The sequence below is a fragment of the Rhagoletis zephyria genome, unplaced genomic scaffold (genome assembly GCF_001687245.7).
Source record: "Rhagoletis zephyria isolate East Lansing unplaced genomic scaffold, Rhagoletis_zephyria_1.1 Rzeph_scaffold_01257, whole genome shotgun sequence".
NCBI classification, from domain to species: domain Eukaryota; kingdom Metazoa; phylum Arthropoda; class Insecta; order Diptera; family Tephritidae; genus Rhagoletis; species Rhagoletis zephyria.
The window spans coordinates 31331-52166 of NW_016158341.1; the positions used below are offsets into that span (position 1 = coordinate 31331).

A 20836-nucleotide genomic window follows, 5' to 3' on the forward strand; every position below is an offset into this window, starting at 1 on the left:
CCTCCAGCGGACAAAGCCAAACGTCGAATGACCAGAAGGCGCAAGCTGCCAACACCTAGTGTGCGTTTTGCTTTCACCATCGGTGAGGTTCGGGTATCCATCGGGAAGGCAAAAAAATCCAAAACCATAGGATCCTAATATGCATGCTGATGCTGAAAAAGTTTCGGCCTTTGCTACTCCCGCACTATACGAACCACCTGACCCCAGCGAGATATCACCATGGGTAGTGTAAAGTTCGCAGGACAAAAACAGCACTTAATGCCATAAATACCCAGATAACTCGTAGCCTAAACCGAAACTGCCCCTGCGAGAGGACAGCCCTAGCAGAGTTGGATCTGTCAGAGGTGTTTGACGCCGTCTGTTCCTCCACGCTACTAGAAGACATTTAAACTTCTCTCCAACAGGGATTAAAATGGTGGTTAGCGAATTATCTGAGTGGTCAACATGTGTAAGTAATTTTCAGAGACAAAACCAGCAAGCCAAAGAAAATTAAACAGGGAGTTCCACAGGGTTGTGTCCTTTTCCCGCTGCTATTTAATTACAACATCTTAAAGCTCCCTCAACCACCAGAGGGAGTCTCAACTGTCTCCTATGCTGACGACTGCTCGATATGAATAATTTCTCCTTTACGAGATCCTCGGTAACCCTTTTCACCACCTGGATGAAAGAGGTCACACTGCGCCGATGGCGAAGCCGAAAACCCTCGGAATTACCTTCGACAGATTGCTCTCGTTCTCGACACATACAACCGCAGTTGTCAGTAGAGTACAGAGCCGCAACAAGGTTCTTAAATCGCTAGCGGGCAGCGCAAGGGGCAAAGACAAATGAACGTTGTTGGCAATTTACCGGCCGGTTCTAAACTATGTAGCGCCCGTGTGATTTCCGGGAACAAGCAGGACGCAGTGAACGAAGCTAGAGACATGCCAGAACACGATACTTTGGACCGCGACTGCATGCCCTCTGATGGCGTCACAACACCACCTACACATCGAGGACCAAATACTCCCCATCAAGGAGCATAACAAAATGCTCTACATGCAGTTCCTAGTAGGGTGCCACAGACGCGGGCACCAGAACAGACATCTGGTTGCAGCAGACCGTTCGCCAAGGCATGTAAAGAGGCATCTATACGAACTGAGGGACGAGGTCCAGAGGTTCAGAAAACAACCTCTGCACCAGACAGCATACAGTTTTGGGTATGCCTCGGGAGACTCGCACGAAAATAGCCCAACAGTGTGGACAGATCCTGTGTAAGTTAAATCTAAACATCGCGGCGTATAGGCAACTCCTTTTAGTGCTGTGGAAAGCCACTTTTAAGTCAACAAATAGATGGTAAGTGTCGATTCTTTTCTAGCGGGTTTTTTCTAAGATTTGGCTTATTGTGAATATCTGGTCTATGGTAAATTTATCAGGCCTGACGGCAAGCTGATAAGGCCCAATCAGTTCGTTGACGGTGGGTTTCAGTCTTTCATACAATATGCTCCATAAGACCTTGTCACCTATGTTTAGAAGGCCGATACCGCGGTAGTTGGCGCGATGTAATAGATTGGGCAGAGCACACCTAAAATTCAGCCATCGGGCATGCGCTCATCTGACCATATTTTGCATAAGAGTTGATGCATGCACCTTTTCAACTCCTCGCCGCCGTATCTAAATGCCTGCCAGAGGCCGTCGGCTCCAGCAGCTTTTTTGTTTTTCAGCCGCGTTATCGCTATTCGTATCTCGTCATAGTCAGAGGGTACGACATCGACGCCGTCATCATCGACTGGGGGCTCTGGTTCGTACCCGGCGCACGTATTAAATATAATTTTTCACCTTTCTGAAAACTACCAATGCATGGTAAGCTAGGTTGGTTTTACCCCCATTTCAAATATTTTCGATATTCTCAGCTAAACTTAATGATGGCGGCCGATAGTACAGAGCCAGCTTAGACTCGCAGATCACAGGCACCTCCCCAACGTGCGGAAATGGACCGCACAACACCGCGTACCCTTTCGCATTCGGGGACTATGGGCTTCTACAAGAGCAGCAACTTCTTCATATTGAAAACCGGAGAGAAGTGGAAGAATTTACGATAAGCTTGCATATTTTTAAACAAACTATCATTGCCGTATTCAAAAGCAACAACTTTATTAATTACAAATTCACTTATCGCAAAGCACTAGCTTAAATTCGCTTAAAACTATAAGTGCACATGAATGCAATACATATATACATACAAAAAATTAAAAATTACATTGTTTTTTACTTAACCCGATTTTTTCATTACAAAAAAGCGTATAAATCGTATAAAATATCGCTTGTGGCGCCACAAAGGCATCACATATCTTTCTTACAATTTTTTTCACAAAATTACAAAATTTTTATTTCAGCATTCAAAACCACTTTTTTGACTTCAAATCCTCAAGTTTGTGGGTATACAAAAAACAATCTAAACACACATTTTCACGATGTTACCAATCATTGTTTACCTCTTTTCAAAATTTTCACTTTTGTTTTCATACATAGATGCAAATACATACAACGTCACCAATGCTACAGCAATACATCGCAGCTAATAGTATATTAGCAACGACTATTTACTTTTAAATATTGGCCTGTAAGGACATTTACGATGAAGATGATGACGATGACGACGTCGAGGATGACGAAGTCGTTGTATCCGACGAATCTGTTGATGTGCTCTCCGAAGAGCTGTGTGATCGTTTGAGACGTTTCAATTTACGCTCCGAGATCACCTCATAAGTGGGCAATGTCGAATTACTGGAATCCGATGAACTGCTCGTTGTTGTAGACGAACTGGAGCTGCTTGTCTCCTCCAAGACGGGTTCAATTTTTGTCGGTTTTCTGCCGATGGCAAAAAGAGCAAAAAACAAAAAAACACATTTTCAATTGACGTACATGAGCTCAGCGGCGAACCTTTCTATCAACCAACTTTTTCTTGTTCTTCTTATCCGATTTTTTACCGCCGCCGCCACCGCCGCCGCTGCTCCCAGCTGTGGCGCCACGTTTTGACTTCTTCGCTTCAACAATGTCACTCTCAATGGATGAATTGCTGCGATCGCGTTTCTTCGACTTTTTGCCAGCCTTCTTATCCTTTTGACGATTGTTGCGTTCGTCCACTAATTTTGTAGAGTAGAGATTCTGCGAACTAGCTGTAGAGTAGCCGGTATCCTTGCGCTTATGTTTCTTCGATCTTAAATAACAAACACAAAAACAAAGAAGAAGAAAAAGAAAGCGAAAATGTACCATTAAATTTTTAGAATTTCTGTAACTATAATTTTGTAAATTAGTATAAAAACGCGCTCACTTATCCTTTTTGTTCTTTTTTCGCGTAATGAACTCATCTTCGGCATAATCGCGCGCTCTGAAAAAGTTCAAGATTGGAGCATAAACACATATGTATGTGCAAGTCTATGCAAGATACACTTTTTGAAATTTTGTATAATTACTTTTGTATCTTTCGCTTGACATCAGTACCACGCTCAGTGGATATCATGTAAATGCTGTTAGCATCAGCATCTTGGGCGCGGCGACGCGACTTATAATGTTGTGACTTGTCGCCTCCGGACTTTTGTTCGCGACGATTCTTCCAGAACTCGGCATTTACTACATACAGACGATAGAGCTGCAGCACAATTACCAAGGTGTTTTTACCTAAAATAGCACAATAATAATTAAACTATTGGTTGCGGTTTTTGAAAAATACTTAATATTATATGTACGTAAACGATTTAGGCTGAGCACACAAAAATTACACAAGCATGGAATGAAAAAAATTTCAATGGTTTAACATTTTCGTTACAATTGATGACTAAAACTTCAAATTAACCGGACTTCTACCTACATAAGTCTTCATAAATACTTGTATGTTCATAAGTGTATCGGTTTTTAACATAGAGGGGGCCTTCAACAATCAAATTATGTCAGAGACCGAAAATAAGAGTTATTGATGAAAACTGTCATTGTTCTACAACTATGTGATACATACACATCAATTTATTTTTTCACCGAGAATCAAATTTTTAAATAAATTTTTATTTGAAACTTTTATGCAAAATTAAAAAAATAACAGTTATTTTTGATTTTTATTTTACAAGTCCAAAATTACAATTGGTTTTGATTTTTATCTAAATAATATCTAAATAACAGTTATTTTGGATTATTATATTATATGTCTTAGATAACAATTATTGAAGACTTATTTATAAAAGTCATCAATAAAAATCAGTCACCGACTTTTTTTTATATCATACGTTTAGAAGTCATTATCATTTTTCGCAGTTAAGAAGGTGTTGGAGAATCAAAGTTTCTTACGACTTATACAAATGACTTTTATAAATATGATTTTAAAAACAGAAGTCAGTGACTGATTTATATTGATGACTTTTATAAATAAAAGTCCTTGGTAACTGTTATCTAAGATATATAATTTAAAAATCAAAAATAACTGTTATTTGCAGATTAATAAAAAATAATTGTTATTTTGGATTGATAAAATAAAAATCAGAAAACTGTTATTTAAGAAGTAGTTAAATAAAAGTCAAAAAATAATTGTTGAAGAGTGATATTTTTAACAAAAGTTGTAACTGTTACTGTGTCTGGATTAAATAACTCCTACCAGTGCTGACGAAATTATTATTCTTTTCCAAATGTAAGTTTTTTAGCCATCCGTAAAAATTGAATAATATGTAATTACACAAAAAAAATAAAAAAAAAAATCAACGTTGTAGAATCTTCTCAACAAATGCGGCAGCGTACTCTCTTTGGGCATAAGAACACCTTATTCTTTTGTANTTTTTTAGCCATCCGTAAAAATTGAATAATATGTAATTACACAAAAAAAAATAAAATAAAAAAATCAACGTTGTAGAATCTTCTCAACAAATGCGGCAGCGTACTCTCTTTGGGCATAAGAACACCTTATTCTTTTGTGCCTTCACAAACCAGTCTTCTCTGTACCATAACGCCACCTATTTCTTATATGGTTTTAAATGCCCTTAGGCTAAGTTTGAAGATTTATACAAACATTAGGTGCATACTCCTCAAAGTGTCAAAATACTCCCCGAATTTTACGTTTTTATTACTCTAAAAAAATAGAAAACGACAGGAAAAACTTTCAGGTAAAGTCTCTTTCTAGACGGGACTGGAGTAGAGGCAGGATAGGCGAGGAGAATTCCACTAAAATCTATACTGACGGGTCCGAAATAGACTGCGGAGTGAGTGCGGAGGTTTTGTTCGAAACGTTGAATGTCTCTCTTTCTCTTTCCGACTGCCGAACTTTGCTAGGATCTTCCAAGTGGAAGTACTCGGAATCGAAAGGTTGCCAGGCGGCACTTCTAGCACTTTCCTCACCGGTAACAAAGTCCAAAACATTCAGAGATTGTAAATGTGCGTTAAGCTCGACGACCGAGTTAATAGACATCTCCCGCATCTGGGCTCCCGGCCATAGGACCATGTACGGAAATTAGAGGCCTGACGAGCTGGCTAAGATCGGAGCATCTCTTGATGAATCCGAAGTAGAGCCGATAAACCGTCCACTCGCACTCATAAAATGGGAACTGCATTTGCAATTCGCACATATGGCTGATGCACGATGGAACATACGGCCGCATTATGATAGACCAAAGACAGTAGAACTTCTAAAGAGGTCAAGGAAAGATATGGTCAGTTTAACAGCCACGATAACGGGACATTGGCCCACTGGCAAACATGCAGTCAAAATGGGCCTTCCGTATCACCCTCGGTGCCGTAGCTGTTAACTCGAGAGAAGTAAGGAAGCGATCCTACACTTCCTTTGGGACCGCCCAGCATTGGCACGACACCTCTGAAAGTATTCAACTCGGAACGCGCTGGTTGCAACAGAAGAAGTGAGAGGCCCCAACTGCGATGGAAAGATCAGGTGGAGAAGGACTTGGCAAATGTCCATTTGGCGTCGGTTGACACAGAATAGAAACGACTGGCGAGCTTTGTAGAGCTCGGGAAAAATCGTTTAGGCGGCTACAGCGCCAAACAAGAAGAAGAAGAATATTGTATATGTATATATGAGAAAAGCACCTAGAACCACGCCGACGGCAGCGAACTACACACTGCTGCGCCTTTCGCCGGCCAAAAATATAACATTCAAAACTGTTGCAAGCTTAACGTCACGGGGCCTACGGTCACAGCAAGTAGTATGGCGTCCACCCTTTCTGGACAAATAGGCTCCGTGATTCCGTACCTGTACTTTTGGGGTGAATATGAATGCTACTATTGGGGTTGAAGGCTGGTGGAAGTATACGAGGATGGCTGACTCGGTCCATAAAGGTCTGCCGTATACCGCACGGAATTTAAATTTAGTAAGTCTTATTGCCTGCTGGCATATTGTACAGGCTGCTGGCATATGCTGATGATATTATCAACGTCGGCCGAAACTGCAGGGCCATCAGGGCAGTATTTTCCAGCTTAGAGAAATAAATAACAAAATAGGTTGGTGGTGGCGAACGAGCTACCTTGTACTATCCAGCATTAGCACCACCAATAAAGTCAGTCTCTGGGGGCGTATGCGATGGGTACGGACGAAAACATAATTAAGCGCATAAAAATTCAACGATTGTGATGACTTGGGCATGGACGACAATGCTACAGCGAAAAGATTCTTCTAATCGCCATCCATGAAGAGGTAACGAAAGCAACGGCGCCAATCTGGCGAATCTAACATAACCAAACGGTATTGTTGGCCATCATACATACCAGGGATTGGCATTGGTTGATCGTCAACTGTTCATACTCATTCAATACCGCTGCTTTGTATGACTGAGCAGCGGCGTTGGCTTAGTAGTATCGATACCTAAACGAAATTAGAGGATGACTGAACACGAGCGCATTGCGTGCTGTCTTGCAAATACAGCCACCACAAGTGAACGATGCTTATAACTGCTCATACTGATATTGACTTCGGCAAATCTGTACTCTGAATGATCGTGCACGAAACCAGCAAACGTGGCAGTTGAACGGCTCCGAAAACATGAGAGTCATCATTTGTTGCAGAAGTCGTTTGACTTGTTGCTGAAAATCATCTGACTTGTTGCTGAAAGCCATTTGACTTGTTGCTGAAAATCATCTGACTTGTTGCTGAAAATCATCTGACTTGTTGCTGAAATGACGACGAATGTGGTAAAGGGTAATTTATCGTCTCGTATGCATGTATGTATGTATTTATAGCGCGTCTACCATTCAATTGCATTGCTCACTGCTGGCTAGTTGTGAGGAATGTGCATACGTACGTATGTATGTATGTACATATCAATGCTTCATTTCAAACAAGCAAGTGTCTTTGAATGTTTTTGAACTGCAGTATCATCACTTCGGCAACACGTCAAACGCGCCTGCACCAACAAACCAAAGGCGGCGGTTTGACTTCTGCAACAAATCATGTTAGCTAACTGCGGCATCTTGCCTTCGCCAGTCTTTCACATAAGCTGTCATGCTTTCGGCAACCGTCCAAAGAAGTATCGTGCTTTTGGCAGTCGATCAAATACGGCGGTTGCTGGTTTCGTGCACGATCATTCGGAGTACAGATTTGCCGAAGACAATATCAGTATGAGCTGTTATAAGCATCGTTCACTTGTGGTGGCTGTATTTGCAAGACAGCACGCTTTGCGGTGGTGTTCGTGAATCCCCCGTTTTTAACGAGAGTAGGCTTAAAGTCACAAAAACAGCACCCTTTGCCAATCCCTGATAAATACTCAACGTACAAAATCTCTGCACAAACACTTCGTCGAAGAGTTTCATAAGCTTAAGTCCATAAAAAGTAGATATCTGATGAAAAGCATCTCGATTAATTTTAGGAAACTTGTTTGCTGTGACTTAAAACCCATTTCTTTTTAATTTTGTTTCCTTAACCTTTTACACAAAGCTCTATAACACTGTGCGACTGCCCAAACCAGCCTGCCTTTGTTAACACTTTCTGAAAGTATAACCATGCAGTAGTAAAAAACTCGATGTCCCGGCCTCAGTAATTTTCAAACAAGTGGAAAAATCGTTAAAATAAATGTCTAAGCGAAATTAAAGGTTAAGACATATATAATAAAATTTCTTGGGAAATACTTTCGTAGAACATTTTAGCCCATTATCTGCTGCCTGAAAGGGTCATTTTGACCCTTATTTCAAGAAAACTCGCAAAAAAAAAACAAATTTGGAAGGTTGTTAGAGAACTGATATAGTCTAGAATATTATTCTTTGGAAAATTTTACTAGGGGTCTTCACAGGCAAAAACTTTATGCCACCCACCGACGTAAAAGTCCCTATAAAACTAAAACAAAAAGTCTATGCCAAGAGGGAATAACAGCCAAACTCAGTTTCAAAAATTTTTTGTAGAAAAAAACCAAGTTTTTTTTTGCTGATTTTTAATTTAATTTTTTTATAGGCTTTTACGTTGGTGACATGCATTTTTTGTCTAAGAAGACCCCTAGTAAAATTTTCCGAAGAACAATTTTCTAGAATATATCAATCCTCTAACGAACTTCTAAACTTGCTTTTTGCGGGGTTACTTGAAGTGAGGGTCAAAACGATCCTTTCAAGCGGAAGCTAATGGGTTAGAATGTTCTACGGAAATATTTCCTACGAAATTTAACCATATACGTACATATGTATTCGCCTTTAATTTCGCTGAGGCGTTTGTTTTAACCATTTTTCCATTTGTTTAAAAAATACTTAGGCCGGAACATGAAAACTTTAGTAGGCCATAAAATAAAAGTACGAACTAACTTTTGCAAATCCATTGAGTGTTTTATTTCTGGATACGTATACTTTCAGAAAATATTAGCAAAGTCCGGGCTATTTGGAATTTTCACAAAATTGTCGCACAGTGTAATCATTGAACTCATTTTTTTATTTCTCTGCATTCTTTTAACTTGAAAGGTTTTTTGCCAAACATTTCTCTGTACACATATATGTATGTACTTACATGTAAAAAACACGCTCATATAATTAAGAATCTTATATTGAAAAATTATAAGCATGCGCAGCGTTAGGAATGGCGCATCCTGCAATATCACATTGAGCACAATGGCCCAGATATCGATGCCACAACAACAGCCATCACAGCAATCGGTGGTTCTAAGTAATATAAAAGTGTAATTAAGTGAAACCAAAGAACTTTGAAAAAATAAATGCCAATTGAATGCAACTTACTCGTCACTTCGATTTAGACCACCGCCTCGCGGTCGACGCGCTCTAGTCGCCGATAAAACAATAGTGAATTGCATCAAACTCCAGGACCAAATGCCCAAGGTGAGAAATACCAAGAGAGGTATTTTTATAATGTTGACATCTTTGTAGGATTCGAAAAACTCCATGATGTCCGCAGCGGTGCCTAGGATACGATAGTGATGATATTTTATTAAGAACATTAAATATTTTTAATAAATAAATATATAGTCACACAACCAAAACATTTTCAACATTTACATAAATACGGTCTCTCTGTAGAAGAAAATCTCGTAAATATACATAAATATTTAACCTCTCACCTATATAAACGAGCAGCAGCTGACTTAGCTGATCGCGTGTCAAATCGCCTTTTGGCAACATCCAACGGCCCACAATTAGAATTAGCATCAAAAATTGCTCGATCAATGTTATCCATGTATCCGGTTCTATGTTAAATGCAGGCAAATCTAAATTCTCAGCAACCTCTTGTAAAATGTTTTCATTGCTGCTATTATTGTTGCCATTTGTATTGTTGAGCTTACGCGCCACTTGATCTAATTCTAACAACCAAATAGCCGGAACAATGCTGCTTAGATATAAAAATACCGAAGGGCAAAACCTGCAGAAAACCAAATTCACATACATACATACTTACATAAATACTTACATAGGGACATACATACATACATAAAAAAAAAATTTTAAATTAATTAAAAGCAAAGCAACAACAGTAGCAATTTCAGTAATGCAGCAAAAAGCTGTCTAAACGCACTTGTTGCATGCATAAAAAACGGTAATAAAAGGAGCGTATGAGTAAGCAAAGCAATGGCAGTGAGTTAAGCACTAGGTGGCGAAGGTTACTCATACGCCATGCTGACCAAATGATTGTATGTCATACATATGTATGTATGTATGTGTGGACTTTTGACAAAACTACCTCTGTGTTTAGAGGTAAATTATACGGGACTTCCATTCAAAAATTTTTATTTAAATTTCATTAAGATATCATCTATTTACTCTTATTAATTACTGAACATACAAATATCATTCGACAACTCATTGAATTACAGCCTTGGGGAGAAAACGACCTTACTCGAAAGAAGTTGTCTTGTCAAAGGTCCACAGATATGTATGTATATGGGCAATTCTCACAAACTACGATTTTTTTTTTTAATTTTTCTTCTTAAGTCGTGAGCACATGTCTGAAATTTTTAGTATACAATCCTTCAGCTTTAAAACAACGCACATACGTTTTTAATGTTTTTTACGCGTTATTGTTTTGGAAGTGCGCGTAATTTTAGTCCGATTTCGAAAATTTTCAATATATAAATTGATTTTTTATACCAAGATCAATAATTGTACTGAGTTTGGTTCAAATTGATAAATCGGTTACCGAGATACACATACAGTGAACCAACTAAAAACTGGGACGACACATTTTAGTAAGTTCTGGCTATTTTTCTTTAGTTTATTTAATCTATATATTAATACGCTAACATAAATTTTGTCTCCGTTCGTTTGGCGATTCTACCGAACCGATTTCAAAACCAAAAACAGCGTTGGAAAGGCATTTTTCCGTAGATGAGCAGAGTTTTTATGGTTTCACAATTGGTTGAAAATTACGGCCAAAACCGTCGTTTAATCATTTCCGACTGTTGTTTCACTACAGATTTTAAATTAAGCTTTGAAATAAAGATAAATATGAAGATGAAGAAATAAATGAGAACGATGAAGTCAAAAAAAAGAAGGCAAAAGTGAAGATAAAGACGAAAGTGGAACAATGACAGATACATAAGAATTAGGGTAACTAAAAGGGTAAGAACATTTCTTGAATTTATGAAGTGAAACTTCTTTAGCGGCAGTTGGTTGGTTGGGAGTAAATTGTCAAATTCAAGGGGAATAATGCACATGGAAATGGTTCTCAGCGGTTTAGCGGTTTGAGAATAAAAACAAAAACAAAGATGCCTAGAGGTAGCTGGCAAAAACGAAGATCAAAGTAAATTATAACACTTTAAGGTAAAGGTGAAGAGGAATATGCAAAAATAAAGATAAATATGAAGAAAAGGATGAGGATGAAGATCGATATTGTTATCGATATAAAACTCAATATTTTTATCGATATAATAATCGATATTGCCATCGATAAAATAATCGATATTGTTATCGATACTGTTATTGATTAAATAACCGCTATTGTAATCGATATAATAATCGATATTGTTATCGATACAATAATGGATATTGTTATCGGTATAATAATCGATTAAACAATTGATTTTGTTATCGATTTAGTCATTTATATGTTAACGATAGGTACAATAATCGATACTGATGATTGTTATATTTATCGATGAATTAATCGATTTTACAATCGTTGTATTTTTCTATATGTTTATGGATATTGTCATCGGTATTTTTATCGACACAGTTATCAACAGGGTTATCGATACACTAATCGGAACATGGAATGTGATCACATTACATGACATCACATCACATTTTATCACATGATATAAAGAGACATCACATGATATTACATCACATAATATGATATCACATCACACGATATCACGTGACATGAAATTATATGATATGACATCACATTATATGGCATCACATCACATGACTTGACATCACATGATATGACATCGTATGACATGACATGGCATTACATGACGTGGCATCACATGATATGAGATCATATGACATGACATCACAGGATATGACAACACATGACATGACATCCTATCACATCACATAAAATCACGTCACATCTTATCACGTCATCGCACCTCATCTCATCTACGTGCAAAGAAAAAGAAAAGGACATAAGCAAAGATGTGAAAGATAAAAACAAAGATGAAGACCAAAGTAAAGTTACCGATTTCAAAACCAAAAACACCGTTGGAAAGTAAATTTTCTGTAGATGAGGAGAGTTTTTATAGTTTCGAAATTGGTTAAAAATCGTCGTTTAAAAATTTCCATATTTGTGTATGGTTGTTTTTGCAACCTGTTCAATTTAAGCTGTTTCGCATTTTGTTTTACTTCGTATTTGAAATTAAACTTTGAAATAAAGATAAATATGAAGATGAAGAAACAAGTGATAACGATGAAGACAAAAAAAGGCAAAAGTGAAGATAAAGACGAAAATTGAGATAAAGGCGAAAATGGAGATAATGAGAAATACATAAGAATTAGGTTAACAGAGTTAAAATTTTCCGATAGGAATCGAAATAAAATCAGCCATAAATGTTACTGAAATTTATCGAATCATCGAAGTTTATAATTATCGAAATTTATCCATGCTTATTAAGTTATCGCAACGTAGACACAGGAACTTAGTTGTCCAAATTTACGGATAGTTATCGAGCTTTAAAAACGTATGGGATTAACAAAATTTGTCAAGTTAAATAAATGTATCAAGTTATCGATATTTATTGAATTATCATTATTTATAGACTTAACGAAATATATCGAGGTGTCGTAATGCATGGAGTTCTTACAACTTACAGAGTTATCGATAATTATTGATCTACTGAAATTGGTTGGTTCAACGAAGCGAAGTTTATGGAACTTTCAAAATATATCGCTTTATCGAAATTTCAAGGTTATATAAGCTTATCGATTTATCACTGCTTATCGAATTTAATCGTCTTAACAGAGTGTACCGAGTTATCAAAATATTTAGATAGTTTTCGAAAAATGTGGAGATGTCAAAAGTAAAAATTTATAAAGGTATCCAAAGTTTTTACATTTTGAGTTACCGAAATTTATCGAGCCATCGAATTTCACAGTTATCGAAATTGGTCGAGTTAACGAATTTTGTTGAGTTATCGAATTTTAGTGTTCTTGACATTCATCGAACTATCGATATGTATCAAATCATTGAAATTTATCGATAAACTTTAATGTATCGGGTCAATTCCAAGTCCTGCCGAAGTCCTCCAAAGACCTTCTCAGATAAAAAAAATTTAGTTACGTTTTAGCAGAAGATTTTCTGGTTAGTTCATTTGTATCGTATAAGTTTTGCTACGTGTTAAGTTAGAAAACCTCTCCAAGGCTTCTAAAACTAGAAAAACTGTCGAATTTCGACAGTAACTGGCACTGTAGTTTTTATTATTTCTTTATGAAAGTATAGCCAATTAATTAACAAACACGATATAAACACAAATTTCAGATTTGGTGTCCGAATAAAAACTGCCGAGTCATGAGAAAATTCGCACTAACTGAGAATTACCAATATGCAAATGCATCCTATTTATATATGTATATCGGTAGATCCCATGTCCGAATAAAATCTGTTTTTGCTGCTTAAAATCGGTCGCCTCCCGCAGGCATTAACGAACCTCCCCGAGTGTATTTATGTACATATATCACCAAAGCCTTTTCTTATGACAGCCATCCAATTAAAGGTAATGACGGTTAAGCAGCTTAAACTGCCAATACTCACATCCTAAGAAAAATATCAATATGGTAATTTGAGAGATTCGTAAAAGCGGCAGGCGTGGTTGGTTGTTTGTTTGGTTGAAGTGGCGAGTTTAACAACACCAATTAGCACTTATGCGTGCAACATTAGAAGTCGGTAATTCCTCCGAATCCACCTCGGGCAGCTCAAGAACTTAAGAAGTGGCAGTGGGTTAATATCACTTATGTCCGTTAAGCCGCAAACCTTTCTGCCTATAAACCTAAGTCTATCCCTACACAATGCTGGGCAATTACGGAGCAGATGCTCAACAGTGTCTTCTGCATCTGGTGAGTAACAGCTACGACAAGAAAGGTTTGTTCCAGTCCTAGTCTTTGCAGTATGGATTTCCATGACCCAGTACCCTGTTTAAAGGGCAGTTAGTCGAGATAAATCCATCCTGTTCAGTTTGATGAGAAATTCAGTGCATTTACCGCAGTAGCTGAGCCGAAGACTCCAGCAGACCCTACAGGATTGCAGGTCTTCCACCTACTGTTGGCCATCTTTTTTCAGTACCGAGACATGCGGCCCTTGATATACATAGCTCAAAGGCATAATAACCTCTCTCTCTCTGCCTCTGAGATATACAGAGCCGACCCATTCCTGGGCAGCTCGTCAGCAATCTTGTTGCCATGAATTCTGCTGTGCCCCGGCACCCAAATCAGTGCAACGACATGAATGTCAGCTTAAGCCATAACGTTCCCTGCACTGTTTTATTATGCTGGAGGTGATGCTTACAGAGCCAAGTGCCTTGATCGCTGCCTGACTATCCGAGAAAATAGCAATGCTGGTTCTCGTTAGCTTCGAGGCTAAAATTATTTTGCACGCCTCTTTTATGGAAAAGAAATCTGCCTGAAAATCACTGCGCGAATGTACTCTTTGATTTGGAGGTTAGTTGAAAAAATTCCCGACCCCAAGTCGCGATCCATTTTTGAGCTGTCCGTAAATATAGAAACTTCGAAAGGTTGAGTAAAAGTAGGCTCATTCCACTCCTTTCTTGGTGGAAACACGTGCCGAAGTTTTTCTTGAAGAGAAGCAAAGGACAAATGTAGTCAGGTTTTTCGCGAATTCTTGGATCCTTGAAAGAGTACAGGATACGTCCATGTCCGTACGGATATAGGTTTTTACACAGTATAAGTTCCCTCAACACATAGTGAAGCACTTTGCTTTATAAAGCCATCAATCGGTGGCAAATGACAAATGACATTCAATGCTTCCGTTGGACATGATCTTACCGCAACAGTATTCTGAATGCAGGCTGACCTTTGTACCCTGCCTAATATTGTGTATAAATAGTTGGTCTTTACGGCTTCCACCAAACCAACAATAATTGAGCGGAACTTCTTACTCAGCATTTTGTTTCAGAAATACAGGGTTTTTTAATCGGGGCTCTGTATTCATTTTCCAGTTTAATTTCGGTGTGAACATGACTCCCAAATACTTAGAGCAAGACGAAAGAGAAAGAGTGTGCCCATTGGAGGAAGGTTGAGTTAAAATTAAGAACCTTTTCCTCGGGGTGAATAATATTAAATTGGTCTTCGAGGGATTAGCGTTGAGAACGCCGCTATCGGCTCAAAAATCCAATTCCCCTAGTCCACTTTGAAGCATTCGGCCTATCACATTTATGCACAATCGAGATACCATAATTACTACATCGTCTGTGTACGCGACAACTTTGACCCCTTCCCTGTTAAGCCGTAGGAGAATGTTGTTGAATATGCATGGCCACAATAGTTGCCGTTAGATTTAGGGCAAACCTCAAACCAACACAGAAGAATGGTGTGTTGAAAAGAGCTTGTCAGTAAACCTACTTAAGTCGACCTTCTTACCATTCTCCAATGGAAGGAAGATTAACTAGATCCAGCCGAATGTGGGACGGACAAAGGTTAAGAACGCAAAAGAAGCAACATTTCTGAAAGTGAATCTGGATAAAAGACTCAATAAGAACTAAGGTTTCACAACAGTTACCAGCATTTAAGCGATTGCCGAATGTACACAGCATAAATAGTGGAGATTTTAAGGATAATTTAGAAGCAGACGTTGCAAGTTAAGGTATCATCTTAGTAAGACGGGACTGCCTGAAGAGACGGAGCGAATTTTTAAAGAGAATCATCCGGAATTAATTAGACGCAATTAGTATCATAGGGTAATATTGGAGATCAGTTAGTCCGGGACTGATCCCTTTCGGGTATAATTGGAGATCAATTAGTTTGTGAGAGATTTTTTGGTTAGCAAACCTGAGAACCCCGGCTCGAATCGCTGCCGGCGCAAATTTTAATTCAAATTTTTTAAACGCGACTACTCGCTTTTTATAAACATTCGGGGGTAAAGAAGAACAATTAGTTTTTTCATAGGACATGCTCGAACTAAAGCGAACAGTTGATTCCATACAAAGAAATCAATAGTGATATTAGTCGCATGTCCTTTGGTGATTGCTCCCGGAGCCATAACGCATTATTCGTATTTTTGCAGGGATTGATGTTGGCAAACAATTTTTTTTTTTTTTGGTAAAGCATTTGTTTATTAGTAAGTGTGTATATGTTTTATATATTTATGTACATATACGAAGGCATAGATTCGAAAAATCTCCATTCCATAGCATTAAATCTTCCAAACAAACGCTCCGAACACTTACAGACACATACAAAGTGAATGTTGAATTCACCAAAGAAAAGTAATGGCTATCCGCCGGCAAACCAGCTGATAGAAAATGTGCTTATATGTATGCATGTAGTGGTATGTATGAGCTGCGCGTGCAAGTACAGGCTGGAAGTTGCGCATTTTGCTGCGCTGCACAAACACCATTAAATTACATTTGGGTGCGGGAGTGTTGGCGCAATTACATACACATTTACACACATACATGCATGCATATGTATTTATATTTTATGTAATGGGATTTCACTTTTAATTGAAAATCAAAGTTAACCAACAAGCAAAATGACGCAATCGCATTGTTTACATTGGAGTAAAATCAAACACACAGACACGCAGCGTACAGTGGTACAGCCCCACACCTTTTGTTGGAAGAAATTAGAAGGAGTCGGCGTAGAACCTCAATTTTCCGTATTTTAAAGCATTTCTCCCGTATAAACCTAACCTCAAAAACGTTTTAAAAATTCCATAAAAAGTGCACCGATGAATATATGACTCCGAAATTTTGCCCATATATTTGTAATAACATTTTGTGTGAATCCTCAAAAATTGGGCGCAATCGTTTTATTTCAAAGCATATCACCCATACAAACCTAATCCCAAAAACGCCTTAAAAAGTCCGTAAAAAGCGGCCCGATGAACATATCATTCCGAAATTTTGTCCATATATTAGTTACATTAAAAGTTGCAACATTTTTTTCAGAAATCGACCGAAAATATTCCGGTCTTTAATTTTTTTTATATTTAGTAAGAAGGCGAACAAAGTGGAAGGAATTATAGTTTTTGTTCATCAAAAGTGTCAAAGTTAGCATTTATAAAGTGTCATTTTTGTCTGCTTATATTTATTAAAATATTTGCTATATTTTCATATGAACCTACAAAAACAATAAACACAAAAGTTATAAGAGAAACACATTGCTTAAGTGAACAAAAATCTCAATCAGTTTTAGTTGCACAAAACTCTTCTGACTTTTGTTGCTTTTATTTTATATAAAACTGCCAATTTCGTAGATTTTTATAATGAATTTTTCATATTCAAACATAATTCAAAAAATTTTATTTTTTCCGATTAAGCACCACTGTGCAGCAGGATAATTATTAATTAAGGATTTTTGGAAAGCACTTATATATGTATATACACCCGAGTACACACACACATACATATATACGTTGACATACATACATATTTACACACATATGCTTTATTAAGAAAATAAATTCAAATTTGTTAGGCGCTTACATTAACTGCTTGCAATTAAATAGAAACAAAAGAAAACAGAAAACAATATAGTAAATACGTTCAACTACATAAATCCAATGAAAAAAATCAAAAATCAATTACATGACCCCATACCACCGCCATTCTTGCGTCTTCTTGATCATCAGCGTGAAGATGCCTTCGAGCAGAAGCAACACCAGCGGTGCACATAGTGACCAATAGATGTAGTTTCTCGTATTGACGGTCACTTGCCAAATAGCTAGGATGCTGTGTGCGCCGAAGAACATACGCGTCAAAATCGCTTTGAATGTCGATAAGATTTTCGCCATTGTTTCATAATTACTACTTTGTGCTATTTTACTCCATTGCCATAGTAGTAGGCGTACACACACACACTCTCACCAATGTAACACACATATTTGCTCTCAATAACTACAAGTCACAGAATGTTTGAAGAAAAACCGTTAAATTTGTTAAAATTTTTAAGAACGAACTGTGCGCTTTGGAGCGCAAACCGCAACTAAAAGTGCAAAAATGTTCTAAACGCTTGCTAAACGCTTTGACCACCAACGTTTAGGCGCATTAGTACTGACAATATTTAAAGGTGCTGGGATGAGGGTGTGTAAATAAGTACATTCATTGTGTTGTTCACTGAGTTACTTGTAAAACTAATATAAGGTAAGAAAGTAATCGGTATTTTGATTACGGTGTGCGTCTTGGTGTTGTCACACAAATACCAATTTTATGGCGCCTTCGAACGGCAGTTGAATTTTTATGAGTGACTTTTTCGTGGCAAAAATGTAGAGGTTTAGAAATTCCACCGAAATTGGAACTCACATCTAACCACTACCACGAAGATGTAGATATAATTTGGAAGTCTTCGTAGTTCACAAAACGATTTTCGCATAACGATTGTTTGTAATGCTTAGGTAGCGAGCTAATTGTAAATAAAAATCCACAAGAAAGTCGACCCCGCCATACGTGCCAACAACCGCGGTATCAGCCTTTTACGAATTGGGTACAAGGTCTTATCGAGCGCATTGTTTGAAAGCCGGAATCCCAACGTCAACGAACTGATTAGGACTTATCAGTGAGGCGTTAGACAATACGCCAATTCTTGGAAAAGACTCGAGAGAATAGGATCGATAGACATCAAATATTTGTCGATTTCAAAGCCGCTTTCGACAGCACGAAAAGGCCACGATGTCTAAATTTGGCATTTCCGCGAAACTAATACGGCTGTGGAAAATTACGTTGAGCAATATCACCAGCTCCATCAAAATTGGGAAAGACCTCTCCGAGCCGTTCGCCCCCCAAACGGCATTTCAGACAAGGTGAGTCCCTTTCGTGTGATTTAAAAATTTCGAGAGAAAGCTTTCTTAACCCTCTCTCGATTCGAAACTACATTTTCTAGTTATACTCATTGTAGTAAAAATATGCAGCTTCAGTGTGTTTTCAATACAATTTGTTAATAAACAGTAACCGTAACCGAAGGATTTAGGAATTCAGCTATTAAATCAAGGATAATCATAACAATACATATAGTGACAAAAATATAAATAAAGAAGAGACATTCTAGAATTTAGCTATTTTCCTTTACTATTATTTTTCTATGAAAGGACAGCTCATTATCTAACAAAAACCATGTAAGTAAAAATTTCAAACTTTGTACAAAAAACTGGCGAAATTCGAAAAAGCTTCATCAAAGTTTTGAGCTTTTTAATTCGAGTTTTTAGAAACATTATAGGTATTTTATTATAATTAACTGCAAATTTGCCGTTGATTTTTGGCAATATTCTTTGTGGAAGGTGTTGCAGATTTTCTCCATAAAAACAAATTTTCGAACATACATACTTTGTAAGGAAGAAAATGCGCGAAAAAAATTACGCAAAATCAACGGTAAGTCCTAGCTACTTCAAAATTGAACTTTATTATAACTAAATTTAAAAAAACTGCATTCTCAAAAAAGTTCTAAAACATCTGATAAAGCATATTAAAATTTGGATAACATTTGTTAAAATTCGTCGAATTTTTATAAATGTTCTTCAAGGTTGAAAATTTTTATTTGCAGGGTTGTGTTTAGATAGTAAGCTATATTTTCATAAAAAATAATGAACATTTTTTAAACAAAGAAAAATAGCCAAAGCTTGCTAAAATGTGTATTCCCTATTTTTATTCTCACCACCGTACGTCACAAAAACGAAACGTGACAACACATTTATGATATGGGGACTCAAAGGCATTACTATTTTAAACTTTAAAGGAATTAAAAAAGTAAAAAATAAATAACATGGAATGAAGTGTGGAAGAAGGTAAAAAAATCGGATAAGAATCGGCCAAAAACGGCAGATGTCGTTGCCGATTCCAATTCTTTAGGCGATACTAGCCGATGCCAATCCAGGATTCTTGGCCAGGAGGTCCTGGGATCAAATGACCATTGATAACTTTCTTCCACGACAATATTTAGCTGTTATTTTCGGTCTCTGGTCTTCTTAATTTGAAGTTAAAGCTCAAATCAGTGAACAAACGCTTACGTCCCGATGTGCTACTTTCTACTACTTTCTCCAATAGTAATTGTCATAATTATGTTTCTTACGATGACAAACGATCATAATGATGACGACTTTCGATTTTTTTTTTCGTACCGCCACGTATATATGTATGTATATACATACACACATGTTTTTGTAGCTATTGGTTTCGCTGTCTTTTAACTGCCATTCATGCTGACCTGCGGTCGAAACACTAAAAAAAAACAATGTTTACAGCACGCCGCGAAAACGCGCGATTCCGTTGCATGTGTGGGTGTGAATGGTTTTTTATTTCGCCCCACTATGACATACACCAGTTCTAATAAGTTTGATGAAAAGTAACTAGTGCAGACAATTTAATGACGCTGCCCACACCTAAACCCCGCTGGTTAGTGGTCGCTACCTTTTTATATATGTATATATGTATGTGGCAAATGGGGGTGGCGGGTGATTGTGGTGTTGACTACTAAATTGTTTAAATACGCCCCTCCCACTTCTAAAGTACTAAGTAAGTACATGACACTGGCTTTTAACACTTAAATCACGTGAGGTCAATGTGATTTGTGCAATTATTGATATTCGCAAGCGACTCTAATAACAGTTCAATAGCAGGATATCTTTGAGGAGAAAGTGAAAAAACTCTGTATTTAGCTTAAGTACCACTGATGTGTATGTACATTAGGCTGCATCAACAAAAAAAAGTTGCGGTTTTTCCGCCGGGACTACAAAATTTATTATATTTTAAGACGTCCAACAAAATATTTCGGAAACATGTTA

The 20836-nt window shown here is 37.5% G+C and overlaps 1 protein-coding gene across 1 annotated transcript; it reads right to left on the minus strand.

Annotated features, from left to right (window-relative positions):
* Window positions 1–2609: 2609 nt before the first annotated feature.
* Window positions 2610–17857, minus strand: LOC108363366 (transmembrane protein 26). Its single transcript, XM_017616711.1, has 8 exons — window positions 17664–17857; window positions 9513–9811; window positions 9175–9355; window positions 8948–9099; window positions 3453–3657; window positions 3311–3367; window positions 2936–3196; window positions 2610–2847 (listed from the first exon to the last, which is right to left on the minus strand). The coding sequence occupies exons 1-8, from the start codon at window positions 17855–17857 to the stop codon at window positions 2610–2612; spliced, it is 1587 nt and encodes a 528-aa protein (XP_017472200.1).
* Between the last annotated feature and the right edge of the window lie 2979 nt (window positions 17858–20836).

Bases quoted from the DNA above. Each gene is read 5' to 3' on its own strand.
- LOC108363366 (XM_017616711.1), bottom strand. From the start codon at position 17,857: ATGGCGAAAATCTTATCGACATTCAAAGCGATTTTGACGCGTATGTTC. The intron at 3,197-3,310 runs GTGAGCGCGTTT...TTGTTATTTAAG, and splicing joins AAAAAGAACAAAAAGGATAA to ATCGAAGAAACATAAGCGCA. The intron at 2,848-2,935 runs GTTGGTTGATAG...TGCCATCGGCAG, and splicing joins GATAAGAAGAACAAGAAAAA to AAAACCGACAAAAATTGAAC.